At 45.2% G+C, this 24,350-nt stretch overlaps 1 protein-coding gene across 1 annotated transcript in view; it reads left to right on the top strand.

Annotated features, from left to right (window-relative positions):
* Positions 1–6,097: 6,097 nt before the first annotated feature.
* Positions 6,098–24,350, top strand: part of TRPC6 (transient receptor potential cation channel subfamily C member 6) — a 229,383-nt gene continuing 211,130 nt past the window's right edge. The window contains exon 1 of the mRNA XM_044286027.1: positions 6,098–6,331. Coding sequence (XP_044141962.1) covers positions 6,192–6,331 — 140 coding nt within the window. The 5' untranslated portion in view covers positions 6,098–6,191. The remainder of the gene's footprint in view (positions 6,332–24,350) is intronic.

Genomic DNA, 24,350 nt, shown 5'->3' on the forward strand with positions numbered 1-24,350 from the left:
GAAAGTGGAGCGGAATCGATAGCAAACACAGGAATATCCTTTCTCAAAGCGCACACCTGGAAACCATGAGTTATCGCAAAGTGATTATCAATGAGATTGACCGCTGCTCCACTATCCACAAAAATCTCACAAAAAATGTTCTTGCTCTCTAGCGCCACCCTAGCCGGCAGGACAAAACGGGAACTACAAGCAAACGGAAAACCTTCAATCTCCGCCTCAACCCTGCCAATAGTAACAGACGGAACATTTTTCAAAGATTTTTTCCTCTTTGTTTCTTTATTATACCCAGAGAACTGCCTGAATCTCCTAGAGGGACAAATATTTGCCAAATGATTAATACCTCCACAACAAAAACAAACCCTCCCATGCGGGCTGAATCTTCTATTGTCAGAAGCAATCAACCCCAGCTGCATGGGCTCCTGCTCAGAAGGGGCTGACAGCGACTGAGACCCCTGCGCAGAGAATGGGACCGCTGCACAGTCCTGGGACCGAGTATGACAGGAAGGAGAGATCTCTCCTCTCTCTCTAAGACGCCTGTCAATACGAACGGCCTGAGACATAGCAGAGTCCAAAGAAATAGGCCTTTCATGAAAGGCGAATGCATCTTTCAATCCCTCTGAAAGACCATGGCAAAATTGACTTCGGAGTGCAGCATCATTCCAACCAGTATCAGCTGCCCATCTCCGAAATTCTGAGCAGTATATTTCTGCGGATTGTTTACCCTGGCATAGGAGACGTAGTCTAGACTCCGCCAGAGCAATACGATCCGGATCATCATATATCTGACCCAGGGCTAAAAATAATTCATCCACTGAACGGAGGGGCCGTGCCCCCTCCGGCAGCGAAAAGGCCCAGGACTGAGCGTTACCCCTGAGCAGCGATATAATGATCCCCACCCTCCGTTCCTCATCACCAGAAGAATCGGGAAGAAGGCGAAAATGGAGTTTGCAAGCCTCTCTAAAACGCACAAAATTCTCACTACCCCCGGAGAACGTATCCGGGAGCGAGATCTTAGGCTCAGAGCAAACTCCATGAACGCCAGCTGAACCGGTCACTTGAAGCTGAGAAAAAGTCCTGCGGAGATCAGCTACCTCCAATGAAAGACCCTGAAGGCGTTCAGCCAAAAGTGAAACCGGATCCATGCTTGAGACGGTTATGGCGGCTTATAATGTCACGGACTGTGTACAGGAAATAAGGCAAAGCAACATGTATAAACGACTCACTGGATCCAAAAACTAAGGAACCAAGGGAGACCCCTGCAGAAGACCTGGCACTTTCCCTGGCTGCTCAGCCTATGCAAAGATCCGAATGGTGGAGGTTTGCATATCCACGAACCTTGACTATAAAGCCCTGAGCACCCTACAATAGTGAGGGGACACGACCACCGGCTCCCTACACAAGATACGGAGGGAGTCAGGGTCACCTGGGATCCAGCAAACAGATATTAACAGATAAAGGTACACTTAGCTTTGAAGCAAACAGGAGGACAGATCAGCGTGCACACACACTCCAGGAAGTAGTATAAGCCGCTCAGAAAAGCCTGGCGGCAGATGGCGGCAATCTTGGCAGAGCTTGTTTCCCCAGAGAGTAACCTTCTAGTTGCATTCCAGCCCTCTCTAGAGAGGGAGGAGTTTAGTTAGTAAAGGTCAGTCTAGCCTTCCCCTCCTTGGGGACAGGTTGTGCAGAGTCTAGCTTACACCCTGTACGGGGAAGCAGCTGGCCTTGTCCCTGCTGGACAGGCCCTGTATGTGAGTTCTAAATGGTTGCATGTCCCCTCCTCGGATTGCATTGCCTAAAGCCAAGTTAAGTAAGCTTAAAGCCAGGAAGAAGTTTTCCTAGGATTACAGTGAGACACAGACTACAGAAAGCTAAGTTCCAGCAGAAGAGTAAACGTTCCTAATTAACCCAGCCAACATAGCAGAGCTGAGTGAGTACAGATATAGCAGAGCCGATTGTGTTTGCCTGCCAGAAGTTAAAGGGGTTCTGCACTTTCATTTAACTGATGATCTATCCTGTGGATAGATCATCAGCTTCTGATCGGCGGGGGGTCCGACACCTGGGACCCCCGCCGATCAGCTGTTTGAGAAGGCCGCAGCGCTCCAGCAGCGTCGCGGCCTTCTCACTGTTTACTGCCGGCCCACTGACGTCACGACTAGTATCAATGGCCTGGGCGCGGCTAAGCTCTGTTCACTTGAATGGAGCTTAGCCCCGCCCACGCTAGTTGATACTAGTCGTGACGTCAGAGGGCCAGCAGTAAACAGTGAGAAGGCCGCGGCACTACTGGAGCGCTGCTGCCTTCTCAAACAGCTGATCGGCGGGGGTCCCGGGTGTCGGACCCCCGCCGATCAGAAGCTGATGATCTATACACAGGATAGATCATCAGTTAAATGAAAGTGCAGAACCCCTTTTAGCCTAAACCTGCTGATGACCAAGATAAAGTTGGAAGATTGTTCCTTGATGCAAGTTTATGCCAAGTAAAGCTGTGTTTAATGTTAATAAAAGTCTGGACTCAATTATTCCTTCATCATCCAAGTTAATCACCCCTTTTATCACGGCTTCAGACAACCGCGCCTGGGATCCAAGGATTTCCAGGTAGGACCATGACAAGTGCTAAAGCCACACCCTAAAGGGACACTTTAGGCAACCCTTACACCACTCTGGCAATCCTACATCTGGTTACCAACACCACAATACTTAAAGGGGACTCCATGTCCTCGTTCAATGCAACTGGCGTTACGACAACTAGCTCTATCAGAGGGACTTATATCGTAAAAACCTCTTAAAGTGTAAGGGATACCCCAGACGCTGGGAGGGGAACATGTGCTTTCTATCTGCAATCTCTCCGGGCTTGAACTCTCCCTCCTGACAGGAACTAGGACCAGCCCACACCTACCAAAAAGTGAGGATCAGGGTGATTAACCCGATTCCTGCTAACTATACCTCCCCTGCTGGTGTACAGGGCATTAACATAACTTTACAATGCACAACAAACAATTGCAAAGACCCCCTGGTTTGGGGTACTACAGGTGCACCCTGCTTCCACTGCGCGGTCCTAGGAAGCAACAGTTTAAGAAAGGCCACTGGGATTGATTGGAAGAGCCAGAGCCACTACAGTCGTGGCCAAAAGTTTTGAGAATTACATAAATATTGGAAATTAGAAAAGTTGCTGCTTAAGTTTTTATAATAGCAATTTGCATATACTCCAGAATGTTATGAAGAGTGATCAGATGAATTCCATAGTCCTTCTTTGCCATGAAAATTAACTTAATCCCAAAAAAAACTTTCCACTGCATTTCATTGCTGTCATTAAAGGACCTGCTGAGATCATTTCAGTAATCGTCTTGTTAACTCAGGTGAGAATGTTGATTAGCACAAGGCTGGAGATCATTATGTCAGGCTGATTGGGTTAAAATGGCAGACTTGACCTGTTAAAAGGAGGGTGATGCTTGAAATCATTGTTCTTCCATTGTTAACCATGGTGACCTGCAAAGAAACGCGTGTAGCCTTCATTGCTTTGCATAAAAATGGCTTCACAGGCAAGGATATTGTGGCTACTAAGATTGCACCTCAATTAACAATTTATAGGATCATCAAGAATTTCAAGGAAAGAGGTTCAATTCTTGTTAAAAAGGCTTCAGGGCGTCCAAGAAAGTCCAGCAAGCGCCAGGATCGTCTCCTAAAGAGCATTCAGCTGCGGGATCGGAGTGCCACCAGTGCAGAGCTTGCTCAGGAATGGCAACAGGCAGGTGTGAGCGCATCTGCACGCACAGTGAGGAGAAGACTTTTGGAAGATGGCCTGGTATCAAGAAGGGCAGCAAAGAAGCCACTTCTCTCCAAAAAAAACATCAGGGACAGATTGATCTTATGCAGAAAATATGGTGAATGGACTGCTGAGGACTGGGGCAAAGTCATATTCTCCGATGAAGCCTCTTTCCGATTGTTTGGGGCATCAGGAAAAAGGCTTGTCCGGAGAAGAAAAGGTGAGCGCTACCATCAGTCCTGTGTCATGCCAACAGTAAAGCATCCTGAGACCATTCATGTGTGGGGTTGCTTCTCATCCAAGGGAGTGGGCTCACTCACAATTTTGCCCAAAAACACAGCCATGAATAAAGAATGGTACCAAACCACCCTCCAACAGCAACTTCTTCCAACAATCCAACAACAGTTTGGTGAAGAACAATGCATTTTCCAACACGATGGAGCACCGTGCCATAAGGCAAAAGTGATAACTAAGTGGCTCGGGGACCAAAACGTTGACATTTTGGGTCCATGGCCTGGAAACTCCCCAGATCTTAATCCCATTGAGAACTTGTGGTCAATCCTCAAGAGGCGGGTGGACAAACAAAAACCCACTAATTCTGACAAACTCCAAGAAGTGATTATGAAAGAATGGGTTGCCATCAGTCAGGAATTGGCCCAGAAGTTGATTGAGAGCATGCCCAGTCGAATTGCAGAGGTCCTGAAAAAGAAGGGCCAACACTGCAAATACTGACTCTTTGCATAAATGTCATGTAATTGCCGATAAAAGCCTTTGAAACGTATGAAGTGCGTGTAATTATATTTCACTACATCACAGAAACAACTGAAACAAAGATCTAAAAGCAGTTTAGCAGCAAACTTTGTGATAACTAATATTTGTGTCATTCTCAAAACTTTTGGCCACAACTGTACTACTCCGATCCTCCTGCACATCCGTGACATAAATCTAAGTGTCAGCTTCGGGGTGCCTTCACACATGGCAGATTTTGTTGCAGTCATTTTCTACCACTCAAAATCAGATTCATTCATCTGCTTGCAGAAATCCACGTGCTTGCTGCCAAAATAACCCCAAATGAATGGCACTGATCTTCTGTCACAGAAATTTCTGCGAGAAAATCTGCCACATGTGAAAACGCCCTTGGATTTCTGCTGTGGCTCCTCTAGTAAATAGTTGGATTTGCACTAAGCAGATCCAACATGTGTGAGCATAAGGGTCCATTAACACGTCCGTATATGTTTTGCGGATCCGAAAAACACAGACACCTGCAATGTGCGATCTGCAATTTTCGGACCGCACATCACAGACACTATAATAGAAAATGCCTTTTCTGGTCTGCAATTGCGGACAAGAATAGGACATGTTCTATTATTTCAGGAACGAAATTGCGGATCCCGAAAAAACTGATGCGGATCCCGGAAATGCGGATTTGCATCCGTTCCAGCCCCATTGAAAGTGAATGGGTCCGCAAATTGCGGATGTGTGAATGGACCCTAACCCTAACGCCACCCTAAGGCCTCATGCACATGAATATTTTTTTTCTTCCGTTTACGGGCCGTTTTTTGCGTTCTGTATACGGACCGTAGACGGAACAATTCATTTCAATGGTTCCGTAAAAAAAAACTGAATGTACTTCGCATGCATTCCGTTTCCGTATTTCCGTTTTTCCATTCCGTTGAAAGATAGAACATATCCTATTATTGCCCACAAATCACGTTCCTGGGCTCCATTCAAGTCAGTAGGTCTGAAAAGACAAACAAACGGAACACATACGGAAATGAATCCGTATGTCTTCCGTATCCGTTCCGGGTTTTGCGGAAACCATCTATTCAAAATGTTATGCCCAGCCCAATTTCTTCTATGTAATTACTGTATACTGTATATGGCATACGGAAAAACGGAACGGAAAAACGGAACAGAAACGCAACGGAAACAAAAAAACAGAACAACGGTTCAGTGAAAAACGGGCCGCAAAACACTGAAAAAGCCATACGGTCGTGTGCAATAAGCCTAATGCAAATTCATCTCCATATGGAACATTGGCTCGGTCGCAATTTGTTCAGAATTGATTAGTTATGGCTGACTGTTGATTAAAGTTTATCTTTCTAATTGTGTTGCAAATTGGGGGGAAAAAAATGAAAATGTGTTTAGAGACAACACGAGGAAAAACAATCATGAGCAGCTGCAAGAAATCCTGTCTTCTACTCACTGCCACTAGAGGGCGCATGAAGACAGAAAGTCAGAAGCTGCAGCTGGGGGGACCAGATAGCAGGGAATAAAAAGCATGCAAGGGGCTTGTGGAGGAGCAGAAATTGCCTGTGTCTCAGGACACAAGAAGCATCTCTGCGGATGAAACGCACACACTGAGTTGCCTTGTCTAATTGCATGCCTGTGCTGGGGAGAAGAGCTTTCCAAGAGAATTTCTGGAATTACCATGAGCCACTGTGAGCCTCATGTGACAAGGAATAACAACTGTCCCATCACAGCAGCCAGAAATGACAGCCAGGACTACCTGCTTATGGAGGCGGAGGATGGGGCTGACAAGTCTTCTCGTCACTATGGCTATTATCACATGTAAGTACCTAAGGTAGCCTTTGTAGAACTTCAACTCTCAGCAGCTTCTGCCCGGAGATGCGTGATGTGATGTGACCCCAGGTGACTTGTTGCCATTGATCCTGCCCTGGGGTAGCACAATCAATCAATAAGGCTAATACTATTGTGTGACGGAGCGTGCTTTACGATTTGGAGCCTGTAGGAGAATTGTTCATGGGCCATCTGACGGGCCTAAAAGAATGGGATGGCAGGTGGGACGGACTGTGTAATATCATTTGCACAGTGTATTTGTCACCGCACTCAAGCTAAGGGTGGATAAGGACTGTGTATGTGACCGTGACACCCGGCCGCGCTTTGTCATACATCTGTATGCAGAAAACAATGCATGGTATGGGAGTGCAAGGCAGACGTATGCGAATGTTCAGGCACACGTCTGCGGGGGATCACTTCAAATGACCCCTCCGTGAACGTAGCCTGCTAGTGATCTCCTTATCTGGGACTTGTTGAATCAGAACTCTGTGCATGTAACAACTTGTATATCCGGTTCTTATATAGCTGCCCATTTTCCGGCTGGATTTGCAGGTAGAGACTCCGCAGGGGGACACATTTGCAGCAAAGCAGATGAGATAAAACGGTTACTCCGGTGGACCACAGCATAAAGGATTAACTATTAGATCGCCGGCCGCAGGACCTCTAGCGATCTAATAGTTAATCCCCTATGCTGTGGTCCACCGGAATACGAGGGATCCTGTACCCCTCTGAAATGAACGGCTGAGCATGCTCACTGCCGATCCTGCCGCTCCATCCGTCTCTACGGGACTTCCGGAGACGGCAGAGTACGGCGCTCGGCTATTTCCATGGCTGACCGTCATTTCTAGGGGCTCCGAGGTGGATGGGGGTCTCCGCTCTCGTGATTGGTAGGGGTTCCAGTCGTAAGACTCCCACTGATCTAATAGCTATGCCCTGTCCTGTGGATAGGGGATCATTTCTAACAGCCGGAATACCCCTTTAACAAATCTCATCCACGTGCCGTGGAAAAAAAATCTGTGCAAAGGCGAATGTAGAGCGGTGAGATCAGCACTGAACCGGCAGCAAAGTCCGCTCGTTGTGCATGGAGACGTCGAGGCGAACCCGCAGAGGATCCAGACTGTACGCGTGGATGTAACCGTCTACTGTATTATTTCTATTCCTATGAATATTGCAGGCTAGGTCTGCGGTGTCCAACCTGTGGCTGTCCAAACCAGCTCCTAGGCTGCTGGGCATTCTGGGAGTTGTAGTTGTTCACCAGCGGGAGAGCCACAGGTGGGTGAATACTGGTCTAGGTACTAATCTTTTCAGCAGCCATGTAACTGAATACTACCACCGTTACACAACTTGTACTGTACAGAGGAAAACGTCAGCAGGCAGGTGCATGGAAAGCCGTGATGTATGAGATGACTGGAGTGGAAATTAACCAGTTCAAGACGGGAACATTTCCTGACCACAGGCATTTTTTGTTTTTAGTACATGCAGCCTTAAAGGGAATCTGTCACCGGTGACCTCCCAGTCACACTGTTTGCATAGACACATAGCTGATTAAAAGTTTTTCTCTTATTGATCCGAGGCTTCGTTCCTGAGTTATGATAGATTTTCTTAATATGCAAAATAGGTCTTTGGTGCAATGAGGGCGTCGCCATTGCTCTTGTTTCACCCAAACTCCACTCCTTTTCTCCCTGGCTGCTTTGATTGATAGGGCCAGGCAGCTGTAAAGCGGTGAGGGAGGGTCTGGTTGCAGAACTGAGTGGAGCTTGGGTGCCACAAGAGCAATGGTGACGCCCTCATTGCACCAAAGACCGCGTTTTAGTCAGGTGAACCACAGCCTTGCGTCTATGCAAACAGTTGGGTAGAGAGGTCACTGGTGACAGATTCCGTTTAAAGGGGTATTCTGGTTGTGATAACTATTAGATTAATGGTGGTCTGACGTTTGGGACCCCCACCAATCACAAGAAAAAGATGTCACACCCCTCAGGAACCCCTGAAATGTGGGGCAGGTCGGGCATGCGCCTTACTGCTCCATTCATCTGTACGGAGTTCCGGAATTAGTCGAGTTCTGTGACTCCCGCAGAGATAAAAGGAGAGGCACTGCGCATGCGCGACCTGCCGCTACGTTCATTTCAGGGGTCTCTGCACGGTACAGGCATCTCATAACCAGTGGCAGTCGCAGCTGTAGGACCCCCACCAATCTAATAGTGGGACAGCTTGTAACAACCATCTTTTTCTGTGACACACTGGGCTTTATTTTTATGCTATTTTATTGTTGCATTCTTTTGCTTGTTTTTACTTATTAGTAGCAAATACACTTTTCAATTGCATCGTCTTTCTGTTATGGTCTTTGTATTTAGTTTACCGTACATACGTTTTTTTTAGCTGCCGGGCTGGCAATAGAAGCTGCAGTGTAGGCTGGTGAAGACATACTTTTTATTTTATTTTATTTTTTATTTTTTCCTTTTTCATTTATTTTACACTTTTCGCTCTCCTCTCCCATAAGGTCATACATTAAAAAAATAATAATAATAATTATTGACGATTTCTCCTGTAAATAGGGCTGACATATTAGCCCAATTTGCAGGGGGAATACAAGCTCATGACATGCACTGCAGAGCTGATCTGGGTGTGCTAAGACCCAGCAGCTCCTGCAGTTACCTGTCACCTGGCAATCACAGGAAATGTCATGGCTGTGTATATAGTGATGGGGAAGGCAGGGATGGTAATAAACAGTCACTGACAACTGACTCCTTGTGTGCAGCTGCCATCTCTGCACTCATTAGATGTTATGTTGATTATCTTGGGTTATCTAGGAATATCTTTTTCTAGTAACAGCTCGTCTATGAGATATAAACAGTATTGCAGCTTATCCAAATTTACTAATATGGCGATGAGCTGCAATACCAGATATGGCCCACAAACAAGAGTGGCGCTGTTTCCATGGGGAAAAAAGTACACTTTTTTTTGGGGGGGGGGGATATCTGGCTAAAATCAGTTAACTAGTGGAGCCCAAGTCACATTGGCAGCACTGTGCATCCTTGTCTGTAAGATACAGCATTTTGAGACATTTAAGCCCTTATAGATCTCTCAAGTTTTCATAGAATTGGGGAGAAAATAAGAGCAGAGGTGTAGCAGAACTGAATTCATCATTTCTGACATCGGGACTAGATTATTTGTGCATTCTGATTGCAACACGGCTGTATGACAAAATCAGCTCTGCTACATCTGCAGAATAAATTGTGTGGAAATATATTTTTACCGTACATGGCAATGTGGCTGTGGAATATGGTGTTGTGGAAAGTCGTTGTCTGGAGTGATTTGGACTTTGAAGCATTCGCCATTTGTCAATACTACAGATGCAGGAGATAAAGCAGGTCCATCAGGGCGAAGAGTAAGTAACGTATAGCACAAAGCTCTTCCTCTAGGGCAGTAGGAGATTCGCTACTAATATCCTCACCATTCTCGGGCTTGTTCTTCCCTGGCAATTTGCAGTGAGTAGTGGTGTAAGAACTGGAATGGCAGCAATGAATGGGCCCCCAGGGACCAGGAGGCGTGAAATCTGACCCTATAAATATCTCATCATCAGAAAGTAAAAACAGAATGTTTGAAATCTTTGCAAATTTATTAAAAAGGAAAAACAAAAATCTTGCATTGACATAAGAATTCAGACCCTTTACTCAGGACTTAGGCCTCTTGCACACGAACGTTTATTTTTTCCGTTCAGTTTTTGCGGGGTTCCGTTTGCGGTCCGTATGCGGAACCATTGATTTCAATGGTTCCGCAAAAAAAAAAAAACTGAATGTATGCATTTCGTTTCCTTATATCCGTTCTGCTAAAAGATAGAACTTGTCCTATTAGTGCCTTCAAATAACGTTCCGTCGCTCCATTAAAGTCAATGGGTCCGCAAAAAATACGGAATGCATACGGAACACATCCGTATGTCATCCGCATTTGGCAGATCCATGCCCACTTTGCCCAGGTGTTTACTGTTTACAGACATTACAGTATTGATGACAAATTCTATGTTTCCGTTTGCGATCCGCAAAAAACGGATTGCATACGGAAACCATACAGAGATGTTTTTGCGGAAACACCATGGAAACAAAAAAAGGATCAACGGGTCCGTGAAAAACGGACCGCAAAATACAGAAAAATACACACAGTCGTGTGCAAGAGGCCTTAGTTGAAGCCCCGTTGGCAGTGATTACAGGCTCCAGGCTTCTTGAGTATGATCAGTGGCTTAACTAGAGTTATATGGGCCCCAGTGCAAACTTTGGATCAGGCCCCTCCCGCTAGGCCCAGTAGTTGTCTCACGCACTGCTGCGACGACAATCGTTACACCCCTGGTCACTGGTAATAATAATATTTGCCCACTACCCCCAATAAAGTCCCTATAGCGTCCCCAGTAATGTCCCTATACTGCCCCCAGTAATGTCCTTTCACTGCCCCCAGTAATGTCCTTTCACTGCCACCAGTAATGTCCTTTCACTGCCACCAGTAATGTCCTTCCACTGCCCCCAGTAATGTCCTTTCACTGCCCCCAGTAATGTCCTTCCACTGCCCCCAGTAATGTCCTTCCACTGCCCCCAGTAATGTCCTCCAACTGCCCCCAGTAATGTCCTTCCACTGCCCCCAGTAAGGTCCTTCCACTGCCCTTAGTGTCCTGCCCACTGCCCCTAGTAATCTCCCTATAGTGCCCCCAGTAATTTTCCCATAGTCTTCACTCACATGTAACGGGGCCTGTCACTGTCAGTCTACTTCAGGCATGCTCAACCTGCGGCCCTCCAGCTGTTGCAAAACTACAACTCCCAGCATGCCCGAACAGCCTACAGCTTTCAGCCTACAGCAGGGCATTGTGGGAGTTGTAGTTTTACAACATCTGGAGGTACGCAGCTTGAGCATACCTGCTCTACTTCATGCCGGGCCCCATCAGAACGCTCATCGCAGCAGCTTCGACCACATATGAGTGCTGCGGGCCCCCTCCCCCTAACGGGCCCAGGTGCAACCACAATTGTTATGCCACTGGGTATGATGTCACAAGGTGTGTACACCTGGATTTGGGGGTTTTTGGACATTCTTCTCTGCAGATCCTCCCAAGCTCTGTCAGGTTGGATGAGGACCGTTGATGGACAGCCATTTTCATGTCTCTCTAGTGATGTTACATTGGGTTCAAGTCAGGACTCTGGCTGGGCCAATCAAGGACAATAACAGAGTTGTCTATAAGCCACTACTGTGTTGTCTTGGCTGTGTGCTTGGGGTTATTGTCTTGTTGGATGGTGAACCATTGGCCCAGTCTGAGTTCCAGACCACTCTCTGGTCAGGTTATCATTAAGATATCTCTGTAATTTTCTCAATTCAGCTTTTCCTCAACCCTTACCAGTCTCCCTGTCCCAACCATCTGGATGGTGTTGGGCAGGTGATGAGCAGTGCCAGCTTTCCTCCAAGCATAACGCTTAGAACTGAGGCCAAAAAGTTCAATCTTGGTTTCATCAGACCAGAGAATCTTGTTTCTTGCAGTCTAAGAGTCCTTTAGGTGTTTTTTTTTGCAACTCTAGGTGTCTTTTACTGACGAGAGGCTTCTTTCTGTCCACACCAGCCATAAAGTCCAGATTGGTGGAGTGCTGCAGTGATTGTTGACCTTTTGGAAGTTTCTCCCATTTGCACAAAGAATCTTTGGAGCTCAGCCAGAGTGTCCATTTGGTTCTTGATAACCTCTTTTACCAAGGTAGCCAGCTTTAGGAAGAGTCCTGGTTGTTCCAGTTTTCTTCCATTTAAGAATTGTGGAGGCCACTGTGTTCTTGAGAACTTTCAGTGCAGCATAAATTTGTTTGTACCCTTCTCCAGATCTGTGCTTCCTCAAAATCCTGTCTCTGAGCTCTACAGGCAGCTCTTTCCTCCTCGTGGCTTCGTTTGTGCTCTGATATGCATTTACAGCTGTGAGACCTTATACACACACGGCTGTGACTTTCCAAAGCATGTCCAATCAACTGAATTTACCACGGGTAGACTCCAGTCAAGGTATAGAAACATCTCAAAGATGATCAAGAGAAATCAGAGGCCCCCAGAGCTAAATTTCAAGTGTCGTAGCAAAATGTCCATGCAAAATTAGTTTTTCCTTTATAGTAAATTTGCAAACATTTAAAAAATTTTCACTTTCTCATTATGAGGTCCAGATTGATGGGAGGAAACTTGATTTTTTAAAAATTTTATTCTAGCACCAACATAGCAGTACTTTGCCGACATTATCATTACTCACTGTCTGCAGTGGGGCTTACAACCAAGATTCTACACCAGTATGCCGTTGGAATGTGGGAGGAAACTCATAAGAGAGAACATGCAAACTCCAAGCAGATGTTGCCCTTGGTCAGATTCAAACCTATAGCAAGGTGCTAACCATTGACCTACATGAGCCCCTATCTTATATGGCAGGGATCAACAACTTTCGGCAATCCAGCTGCTGGGAAACTACAACGCCCAGCATGCAAACATGTTTGACTGTTTTTAATAACTTCAATAGAAGTTGTGGAGAGCAGGAGGTGGCTGATCCCTGTTCTATGGCAATCGGTCTAGACAGATGTTAATAGTAGCGACTTCCCATGTAGGGGCAGTACCAAAATTCAATTTTCCATGGGAATTGTATGTTTTTTTTTATACTCATGTATGTTAAGCCTTCCATCATGGCCAAAGCATGGTAACATTTTCTCTCCTGTGCTGTGACATCATAGTGTGCATAAAATACCCCAAACGGGGTATCTGCAATTGTTTATTATGTATTGTATGCCATATTATGTATCTGCTGTATGCTTCAATGATAAGGTATGGTTGGCATTAGGAATGGAACTTACCATTCCATCCCTTTCCTCTTGGTAGGAGTGGGCTGGTCCGACATCCTGCCAGGAGGGGGAGCTCTAGAGAGTTTCAGAGTTAGCTTAGCAAGCCTGAAGTGAGGGTGAACAACCTTCTCCTCCCGCTCCAAGGGTCTTTGGGACTATGAAAACAGCTGTTCTGTTTGGACCACTACTCCAGGGAGACTGCAAGGTCCCAGAAGATCTGCAAGCTGCAGCTTTCACAGACAACTGAGTGATCAACACTACAGCTATACAGAATCCGATGCAGGTGAGGGGATAACAAGTTAAGACACCCGTCACCACAGTTCAGGGAAGCCACAAATGCCAGCTTATTGCTGTTAGCAAAGGGAAATAAGAAGAGAGAAAAGGACTACTCTAGAGTGCTACTGTCTGCCATCTTGCCTGCCACTATACTTCATCATCTGGGGATAGAGACATTGCACCTTGTACAGACGACAGTTGGATGTACTGTAACTCATCCTTTGCACTCAGTATAGAAAAACATTTCATGTTCTTCTATGTCTGCCTGATCCTTTCACCACCTTTTCACTGCACTGAACCTGAGAGACTGACAGTCTGAGGGAATACTCTGGGACACAGCATCTCATCAGGGTCACTACCACTCCGATCCTCTGCACTGGCTCCTCAGGGGCTCGACGCATGTAGATCATGTCTTTTTTGTGTGCAATATCATGATGTGCGTTATCCCTCTAATGTGACATCACTGTATGATTCCAGTACTGACTGTATGATAACATCACTGTGTGAATAATGCCACTATTATGACATCACTATGTGCATTGTCCTTGTACCGTGACATCATGTGTTCATTATACGAGCATCATGACATCATTATGTTTTTCTCTTTTGTGTTGTGATGTCATAGTGTGCATATCATGACCTTTTTGTGGGAAATATGCCTGTTCTGTGATGTCATGATGTGTGTTATCCCTCTAATGTGACATCACTGCATGATTGTGTGGATAATGCCACTATTATGACATCACTATGTGCATTGTCCTTGTACTGTGATCTCACTGTGTTCATTATACCAGCATTGTGACATCATTATGTTTTTCTCTTTTGCGCTGTGATGTCATAGTGTGCACATCATGACCTTTTTTGAGTGCACTATGCCTGTTCTGTGATGTCATGATGTGTGTTATCCCTCTAAAGTGACATCACTGTATGAATAATCCAACTATTATGACATAACTGTGTACATTGTCCCTGTGCATTAAGGAAACCAAAGTAATCATAAGCTTTTTGTGTACCTAATATGCTTCTGCAGGTGGTCCTGGTGCAGTGGGGACCCATTACAAGATTTGCTGTGGAGCCCAGTGGTTGCTTGTTATGCCCTTACATGTTGGCAGTGACTCGACCATTGTTGTGCAGCCTAGACACCTGTCTTCCAAGTTCAGCATCATCATCCCTAGACATAGTTCTTGGGTATTTCGGGAATGGCATGTCTCTGCCACAATATCTACCTGCGGCAATGGTGATGTTATCCTCAGTGCTTCCCATTATGGACACACATGAGCTTAGAAGCAGCCAGAAGTGGGCACTGGAAAGGGGTAGAGTCCCAGTTTGCTGTACAAACCTTGGTATGGTATTGTGAGCATCTCTATGATGTGTAAAGAGGACCACTAACCAGTGCCCATAGCTATGTTGGTGCTCCAATCCATATCTTGCATTGAGGCTCACAGGACATGAACTATGCTCCTAGCAGACATTTTGAATATCACTATATCCTTTAAATCACTCAGCAAGGGATCACTTGACGCAGATAGAAAATAGACATTTGAAATATGTGCAGATGCAGCAGAGCTGAATAAGTAATTTTGGCAATGTGTGATATTTGTGATGTGTGACAGCGCTATTCATAGACTAGTGAAGACCCTATAGCTGGTTAAGAATATGTCATCCACTGGTTCCCTGATAAATGGTTAATATTATGGTTCACTACTAAAACCGATAACATGTTTACTGTGAGGCTAACTATGGTCTATGCACCGGTATTCCAAAAGGCTAGCTATGGGGAGGAAATAGTCAAGTGGCAGTCCTTTGTAATAGTTTCTGGGTAGTGTTTTGCCCCCATTTTTCCTCTGGCTAGTAATGATTTCCTGGTAAGTCAGCAAAGAGCATAGACGTTTGTGCTCCTGTTGGTGTGAAAGCCAGTACAATCTAAAGCAGGAGAAAAGACTTCTTCTCCAGAGACACACCATCCCTGTGAGTGAAAGCTGCCAGAAAATCAACTTTACTAAGACCTAACCTCTGAGGCAAAGAGGTATTGAATTTTTGCAGCATGTTGAGGACCGTTGAAGGGACAGTGCTTGGAGACAGACAGGTAACTGAACACATACAGCTGTAGACTTTACTGCATGCTGTTAGGGTTAATTGCTTCTGGCGTCCGCCACACAACTGAGATGGACTTCCCATCCAATCTAATGCTGAACCCCACAGTTGGGCATTGCAGAGAAATGTTTAGAGTAATTACATGCCTTTGGCCATTCGGGAAAATTGCATGTATGCATAGAAAAAGACTCGGGGAGGACTACTAACCCTAGCCATCCCTACACACAAGGCTTTGGCAAAAACCTACTCTGTGACCTACTTAAGAAATGTGCCTCCTGTAGGTATTTTACTATGACTAGGCTGATCTGGTCAATGGGTTCCACTTTCCACCCGCTACCCTGCTTCCTAGCCTTGCACCCCACTACCCATTAACCCAATATCAAGGCAGGAGACCCCAAAGTCCTGGGTGTGCCCAGAGAGGGAAGAAGGGTTGTGCTCCTCCAAGAACTAAACTCCTGGCCTGGGTGAGAGCACTGGAGCAGGGTTAGCCACCTCGGGGACTACAAACACCCTCATGTACACCACTCCCATCTTCTCTGCTTTCCACCGCCCTAGCACTTCCCCATGTTGGCCGGAGCGCTGCAAGAACCCCTGAGAAGCTGTTGTTGACAGCTGTTTATGTCAATGACAAATTACATAGAGCCCATGTAGCATGTAATGTATGGGTCTGGGTCCCAGCACCTAGGTTCCCAGAGGGTACGGTGTACTTGTCCTCATAATATTCCTCATGCTGTGCTTTTACTGAGAACGATTGATCTATTCTGGAACAGTGGCAGAACATCCCAGACTGGGGGCATCCCTCCATTAAAGGTGTTGCCTAGGTGTTGTTGGATTTTTGTACATAGGCTTTTTCCGGTATTGCAGTTCCTCCTCATTGAAGTGAATGGAGCCGAGCTGCAATCCCCGTGACAACCTATGGAGAAGCGTGGCGCTGTTTCTACCTGTACTAGTAGGACATCGTATATAGGTTAGCTAACCTTCAATACACTGTATTCACATGGCTTTTCTTTCGCTTTGTCTTTCATACTCAGATTATGGTTTTCTTGTGATTACGGTAAATTGCAAAGATCCCATTAATATTTTTATTTTTTTATTGTGGTAGAAATTACTTGTACCGAGCCTACGAATGGCAGGAAGCGGCGTCCGATTCTGTAATGTACAGTAATGTTTCTTAAAATCAACTAATTGAGAAATGAGATGATCTAATGAGGCCTCTAATTATGTTGGTTTCAAGGCTCAATAATTATTTCTGGCATGACTTCTTGCTCTTCACTATACTACACTGATCTTTAGGCCCCCTTCACACGGGCGTCGCGGGTGAGAGCCTGATGCGTTCAGGGTGCATTGCAGTTTTCACTGCGATTGCGTTCCGTTGTTCAGTTTTTTCCGCACGACTGCAATGCGTTTTGCACGCGCGTGAGAAAAAACTGAATGTGGTACCCAGACCCGAATCCGGACTTCTTCACTAAAGTTCCGATTTGGGTTTGATTGTTCTGTAGATTTTATTATTTTCCATTCTAACATGGTTATAGGGGAAAATAATAGCATTCTTTAATACAGAATGCTAAGTAAAAGGTCAATTGAGGGTTAAAAAATAATCAACTTCATCGCGCATCCGGCATCGTCTTCTTTCTTCTTCTGCAAAGGGACCTTTGATGACGTAGAAGGATCTTCTATCTTCATTCAGAAGAATCTGCACTGATGTCACCACGTGGTGAGCGCGATTACGTCATCAAAGGTCCTTTTGCAGGTCCTGAAAGAAGAAGAAAGAAGACGATGCCGGCTGTGCGATCAAGTGGACGAGGTGAGTTATGTTTTAGTTTTTTTTTAACCCCTCAAAGCACATTTTGCTAAGCATTCGCACTTGCTTGCGGATGCTTGCTATTTTCACGCAGCCCTATTCATTTCTATTGGGCCTGCGTTGCATGATAAACGCACAATATAGAGCATGATGCGATTTTCACGCAACGCACAAGTGATGCGTGAAAATCACCGTTCATGTGCACAGCCCCATAGAAATGAATGGGTCCGGATTCAGTGCGGGTGCAATGCGTTTACCCCACGCATTGCACCCGCGCGGAAAACTCGCCTGTGTGAAAGGGGCCTTACTCTGTTTGCCTCCAGCGGTTGCGAAACTACAACTCCCAGCATGCCCTATTGCGGCTGTCAGGGAAGTATTTCTCCTTGTTGTTGGCGTTTTCATACAATGCCAGTCTTATAAATCTTATCTAATCTTCTAATCCCTAGGAGAGGCCATTAGTATTTTTAGGCATTAGTGACATCAGAGCGGGATATACTTTCCTATATAAAAATACAGGCCATGCAACAATATTTTTTTTTTATAGATGCTCATACAAACTACTTGGACAAAAGAACCCAAAAAACGTCTCAGAAACACTTATGCCCCTTGCAGACAGCGTGAGCGAATTAGGTCCGGATGCGTTGCGAATGCGTTCAGTGAAAAATGCACGATTTTGCAAGCAAGGGCATTCAGTTTTGTATGCGATCGCGTTCAGTTGTTCAGTTTTTATCGCACGGGTCAATGCGATTTAATTTAACGAGTGATAAAAAACTGAAGGTATACAAACAACATCACAAGCGAGTATTCCGCGCAGGTGCAATGCATTGCGCCCGCACGGAATCCGGACCCATTCATTTCAATGGGGTTGTGTACATGAGCGTTTGGTTTTCACGCATCACTTGTGCGTTGCGTTAAAATTGCAGCATGTTCTATATTCCGCGATTTTTCACAGAACGCTAGCCCCATAGAAGTGAATGGGGCTGCGTGAAAATCGCATCACATCCGCAAGCAATGGATGGTTGCTAAGAGATGTTGTTTGTATACCTTCAGTTTTTTATAACGCATTAAATTGCATTGCACCGCGGGATAAAAACTGAACAACTGAACGCGATCGCATACAAAACTGAATGTGTCATCTGCAAAAATTGATACTTTACTATGCAAGCCTTCTACAAGATCATTAATAAATATATTGAAGAGAATAGGGCCCAGTACTGACCCCTGAGGTACCCCACTAGTGACAGTGACCCAATCTGAGTGTGTACCGTTAATAACCACCCTCTGTTTTCTATCACTGAGCCAGTTACTTACCCACATACAGACGTTTTCTCCCAGTCCGAGCATTCTCATTTTATATACTAACCTTTTATGTGGTACAGTGTCAAATGCTTTGGAGAAATCCAGATACACGACATCCATTGAATCGCCGCTGTCAAGTCTAGAACTCACCTCCTCATAGAAACTGATGAAATTAGTTGTACATGACCGATCCCTCACGAAGCCATGCTGATGTGATGTTATTTGATTATTTCCGTTGAGACGCTCTAATATAGCATCTCTCAGAAAACCTTCAAACAGTTTACCCACAACAGATGTTAAACTTACCGGCCTATAGTTTCCAGGCTCTGTTTTTGGACCCTTTTTGAATATTGGCACCACATATGCCATGCGCCAATCCTGTGGGACATTCCCTGTCAGTATAGAGTCCGCAAATATCAGAAATAAGGGTCTGGCTATGACATTACTTAACTCCCTTAGGATACGGGGGTGTATGCCATCCGGTCCTGGTGATTTGTCTATTTTAATCTTTTTAAGTCGCTGATGTACTTCTTCCTGGGACAGACAGGACACTTTTAATGGGGAATTTATTTTTACATTCAGCATTTCATGTTGCAGTTTATTTTCCTCAGTGAATGCATTGGAGAAAAAAATATTTAACAGCTTTGCTTTCTCCTCGTCGCTCTCTGCGACTCCCCCCGCATTACTGTTTAAAGGGTCGACACCTTCAGATTTATACTTTTTACCATTTATATAATTGAAAAACATTTTAGGGTTAGTTTTGCTCTCTTTGGCAATTACCGTAATCTCTCGGTCTCTAGTTTGGCCGCTTTTATTTGGGTATGGATTTTGTGGGGCAAAAAAACCCTGAAAACTCCTGTAAACGTTACATAAGCTTTGGGGTTCCTAATCGCATTAATTTTCTCTGCCACTTCTTACCACAAAACCCAAAAAACTTTAGAAACTGCATGCAGTTTTTATTCTGTATGCCGTTTCTTCCCAAATGACTATGGTATGTGAACCATATTTATTCTTTCTGACATTTTTTTCCCTTATAAGAGAAAGAGACGTCAAAACACAGAAACAGAAAAAAAGAACGCCAAAAGCTGCAACATGCTGTTTTTTTTTTCTTTTTAAAGTCAGAGACCACAAAATAGCCACCTAATAATCAAATACACCCCTAGCAAAAAAAAATTTATCATGTTTATTCTACATTTCATGATTCCTTCAGACTTTCAGATGGAATCTGGACTAAAAAACAAAAACACACCAAATACCGTGGGTACAAAAAATGGCACAAAAAATGCGAAGGTACAGAAAAACTCCACAAAATACCTGCAGTATGTGTGAACCCTCCCTTAAACATTCCTCCCCCAGATTTCTGTGTTACACTCTATTCTAATGGCAGAATGAATCCAAATAACCCGCCGCCGTCTCCGCAGACATCACACATCCACAATGAGTTTTGCTTCTACATAAAAGACTACAAATGAAGTATTTTTATTCTTCGGAAGCAGAGACGTACGGGGAGCTGGGGAGGAATCGGCTGAGGAGCAGACACGTCAATGGTCACTCTCTGATAAACAGAGCTAGAAACGCTGAGAATTTCCAATCTTCTCCCATAAGACTCTGAGCTGAGAAACATCTGATTTCAGGATGGGGGAAGGGTTTATACAGTGCAAGGCCTCGTTCACATTTCCGTTTTTCACTGACGTCTGCTGTCCGCATTTTCTGCGGACAGGACACATACCCATTGATTTAAATGTGTCTGTTCACATTTCAATATATTCTTATTAACCGTGGGTCAGTAAAAAAATCACGGGAACATGTACTGCTTTGATCCGTGATGCGGACCAAGCACGCCCATTGAAGTCTATGGATCTGTGAAAATCACGGACACAACACGGATGGCATCCGTGTTGCGTTTGTTTTTCGCTAAAGACTAATAGGAGATTCTTTGGAAATGAGTTTGCAGTCCAGCAACTTCCGTGAATTACGGATGACACACGGATGGTAAAAACGGACACATGGACCTTCACGGACATCATCACGGATGAAACACGTAAGCTTTTTTTTTCACGGATGTGACACTGACATGGAAAGGTGAACGAGGCCTAAACTAATGCAGCAGTTATTTGTCACAGCTTACTTTAAAATGAGTGTGTTATCTGAGTTTTACATAGGACTGCCGGTTAAACTACAGTTTTATCTTTATTCGGGGTATGCTACAAATAGATTTTCCCACTGAATTATTTATGGGAGTGATAATATAAACTAGTACATAGATATTGATGCATAGAGTCGTGCTGGAAAGTTTGTGAACCCTTCAGAATTTTTTGTATTTCTGCATAAATTTGATCTAAAATTACAACAGATTTTTATAGAAGCACAAAGATTAGATAAAGATAAACAAATCAAACAAATGAGTCAAAAATATTAGGTTGGTCGTTTATTTATTGAGCAAAATGATCCAATATTACACGTCTGTGAGTAGCAAAAGTATGTGAACCTTTGCTTTCAGTATCTGGTGTGACCTCCTTGTGTGGCAATAACTGCAACTAGACGTGAGCGAATCAGGCCATGTGCCGGGCCGCTCAGAGGAAATATACTTACCCCGCTCTCCGTGGCGCTACTGGTTCCCGCACCGCCGCTGCTGCTTCTCCCTGTACATGGATGAAAACATTGTGGGAGACCGGAACGAGCCTCCCTAGTGTCACCAGCAAACCCCTTTAATGAAGCCAAGTTCAGCTTCGGATTTTGGAACTGTAATTTATGTGCACAAACGAACTGTAACGTCATAGGCGCGAAACGAAGCAAGTCTCGCATTATTTGCATCAAGATTTGCCAGGCCTCAGTGGAGGCCATACATTTTAGAACACTTCAAACAAATTGGGTTTAGAAACAGCAATCCAAACCCAATTCGCTCAAGCTTAATGGCAACTAAACATTTCTGGTAATTGTCTATTAGTCCTGCATGTCAGATTGGAGGAATTATAGCCCATTCGTCCCTACAAAACAGCCTCAGCTCTGTTATATTGGTGGTTTCCTCCGATGAACTTCTCTTTCAGATCCTTCCACAACATTTCTATTGGGTTAAGGTCAAGATCTTGACTTGACCATTCTAAAACTTTAAGAAGAGGATTTATAAACCATGGCCTAACTTTTTTAAAAATATTTTTACCATTCTTTGGTAGAACGTCTTGTGCGCTTAGGGTCATTGTCTCACTGCATGACCCACGTTCTCTTGAGATTCAGCTCATGGACAGATGTATTGACATTTTCCTTTAGAATTTGCTGGTATAATTCACAATTTATTGTTCCACCAATAATGGCAAACTGTCCTGGCCCAGATGCAGCAAAAGAGGCCCAAACCATGATACTACAACCACCGTGTTTCACAGATGGGATGAGTTTTTTCTGCTGGAATGCAGTGTTTTCCTTTCTCCAAACATAATGCTTTTCATTTGCAATGAGCCCACCAGGGGCGTCTGGGGTATCCCTTGCCCCTTAGGAGGTTTCTACTAAATATGTCCATTTTATAGAGCAAGTAATCGTGATGCCAGTTGCAGTTAAGTAACGAGGACATGGAGTCCTCTTTGTGGATGGTAGTGTTGGCACCCAGGGTAGGATTGCCAGAGTGGTGTAGAGTGGCCTACAGTGTCTTTGTAGATGTTATAAGCACATGTCACGGTGCTCCTACCTGGATATCCTTGGATCCCAGACGTGGTGGTCCGAAGCAGTGCAAAAAGGGGATGAATAACTTGGATGGTGAAGGACGACTTCATAGTAACGTTGAACACAGCTTTACTTGGCATAAATGGAAATCCAAACAGTTTCCAAATGGTATCTTGGTGATCAGCAGGTATTGGCCTAACTTTGGCAGGTAAACACTTCAGCAACAATCTCAGACATGTTATACTGTAGCTTTCTCAGCTCTGCTATGTTAGCTTGGTTAATCAGGAACTTTTTCTCTCCTGCTGGAACTTAGCTGTTTGTAGTCTGTCTCTTACTTTATCTTTAGTCCTAGGAACTTCTTCCTGGCATCAAGCTCTCTTAGCTTGGGGTTTAAGGCAATGCAAGCCCAGGAGGGGAAAAGCAACCATGGAGAACTTTTGCAGGCAGAGCCTGCGGGCCCAGCAGAGCAGACAGTGCTCTGCTGGCCAGCACTTAACCTCTCCCTTAGGAGGGTAGACTGGACATTGACTTACTAATACTAAACTCCTCCCTCTTTAGTGAGGGTTGGAAGGAACTGGAAGGTTCCTCTCCAGGGAAACTATCACACTGCCAATGTTGCTACCACCTGCTGGTGAACCAGGCAATTGCATGAACATGAACAGTTACATAGAGATAAATATGCACATTATTCAGGGATGATATAAAATACATTTAGATTACATAAGTTAGCATATTAGAGATAGTAGCAAGGTGCAGTAGCAGGTGAGTGGTAATGGCACTCTGTGTCATTACACATTTAAACCAAAAAGTTCTATTTTGGTCTCATCCATTCACAAAATATTGTTCTACCAGCCTTCTGGTTTGTCCAAGTGATCTATAGAAAACTGCTGACTTATTTTCAGACAGCAGCTGCTTTCTCCTTGCAATCTTGCCATGCAGGGCCAGCATCAGCACCCGGCATACCCGGGCAAGTTCTGGGGCCCACTGCGCTGCAATGAGCGCTTCCATCAATACATAGTCACATGAAAGCCTTTTTTAGCAGCATGCACAGTCCGGCTGCCGCTGTCCCCCTTACAAGCTTCCCTGCTGTGGAGCTTCAGACACATCCCCTCTTCACTCCAGCAGAGCAGCACCTTGCAATATCAGCTTCAGACATGCCCCCTCTTCACTCCAGCAGAGCAGCACCTTACAATACCAGCTTCAGACATCCCCGCTCTTCACTCCAGCAGATCAGCATGTTATCTTACCAGCTTCAGACACGCCCCCTCCTCACTCCAGCAGATCAGCATGTTATCTTACCAGCTTCAGACACGCCCCCTCCTCACTCCAGCAGAGCAGCACCTTACAATACCAGCTTCAGACACGCCCCCTTTTCACTCCAGCAAAGCAGCACCTTACAATACCAGCTTCAGACACGCCCCCTCTTCACTCCAGCAGAGCAGCACCTTACAATACCAGCTTCAGACACGCCCCCTCTTCACTCCAGCAGAGCAGCACCTTACAATATCAGCTTCAGACACGCCCCCTCTTCACTCCAGCAGAGCAGCACCTTACAATATCAGCTTCAGACACGCCCCCTCTTCACTCCAGCAGAGCAGCACCTTACAATACCAGCTTCAGACACGCCCCCTCTTCACTCCAGCAGAGCAGCACGTTATCTTACCAGCTTCAGACTTGCCCCCTCTTCACACCAGCAAAGCAGCACCTTACAATACCAGCTTCAGACACACACCCTCTTCACTCCAGCAGAGCAGCACCTTACAATACCAGCTTCAGACACGCCCCCTCTTCACTCCAGCAGAGCAGCACATTACCTTGCCAGCTTCAGACACGCCCCCTCTTTACTCCAGCAGAGCAGCACATTACCTTACCAGCTTCAGAAACGCCCCCTCTACACAGGACATGCTGCCTGAGGAGGAGAGAGACCCCAGCGGAGCAGAAGTGTGAAGAGATGCAGACGGTCTCTGAGTCTGCACTGTGACTGTCTCTTCTCTGTGGGACAGGAGGGGGGAGGTCAGGAAACTCTTGGAGCTGCTGCTGGATGCTGTAGTAGACCAGC

This window comes from Bufo gargarizans, chromosome 3 (genome assembly GCF_014858855.1).
Source record: "Bufo gargarizans isolate SCDJY-AF-19 chromosome 3, ASM1485885v1, whole genome shotgun sequence".
NCBI lineage: Eukaryota > Metazoa > Chordata > Amphibia > Anura > Bufonidae > Bufo > Bufo gargarizans.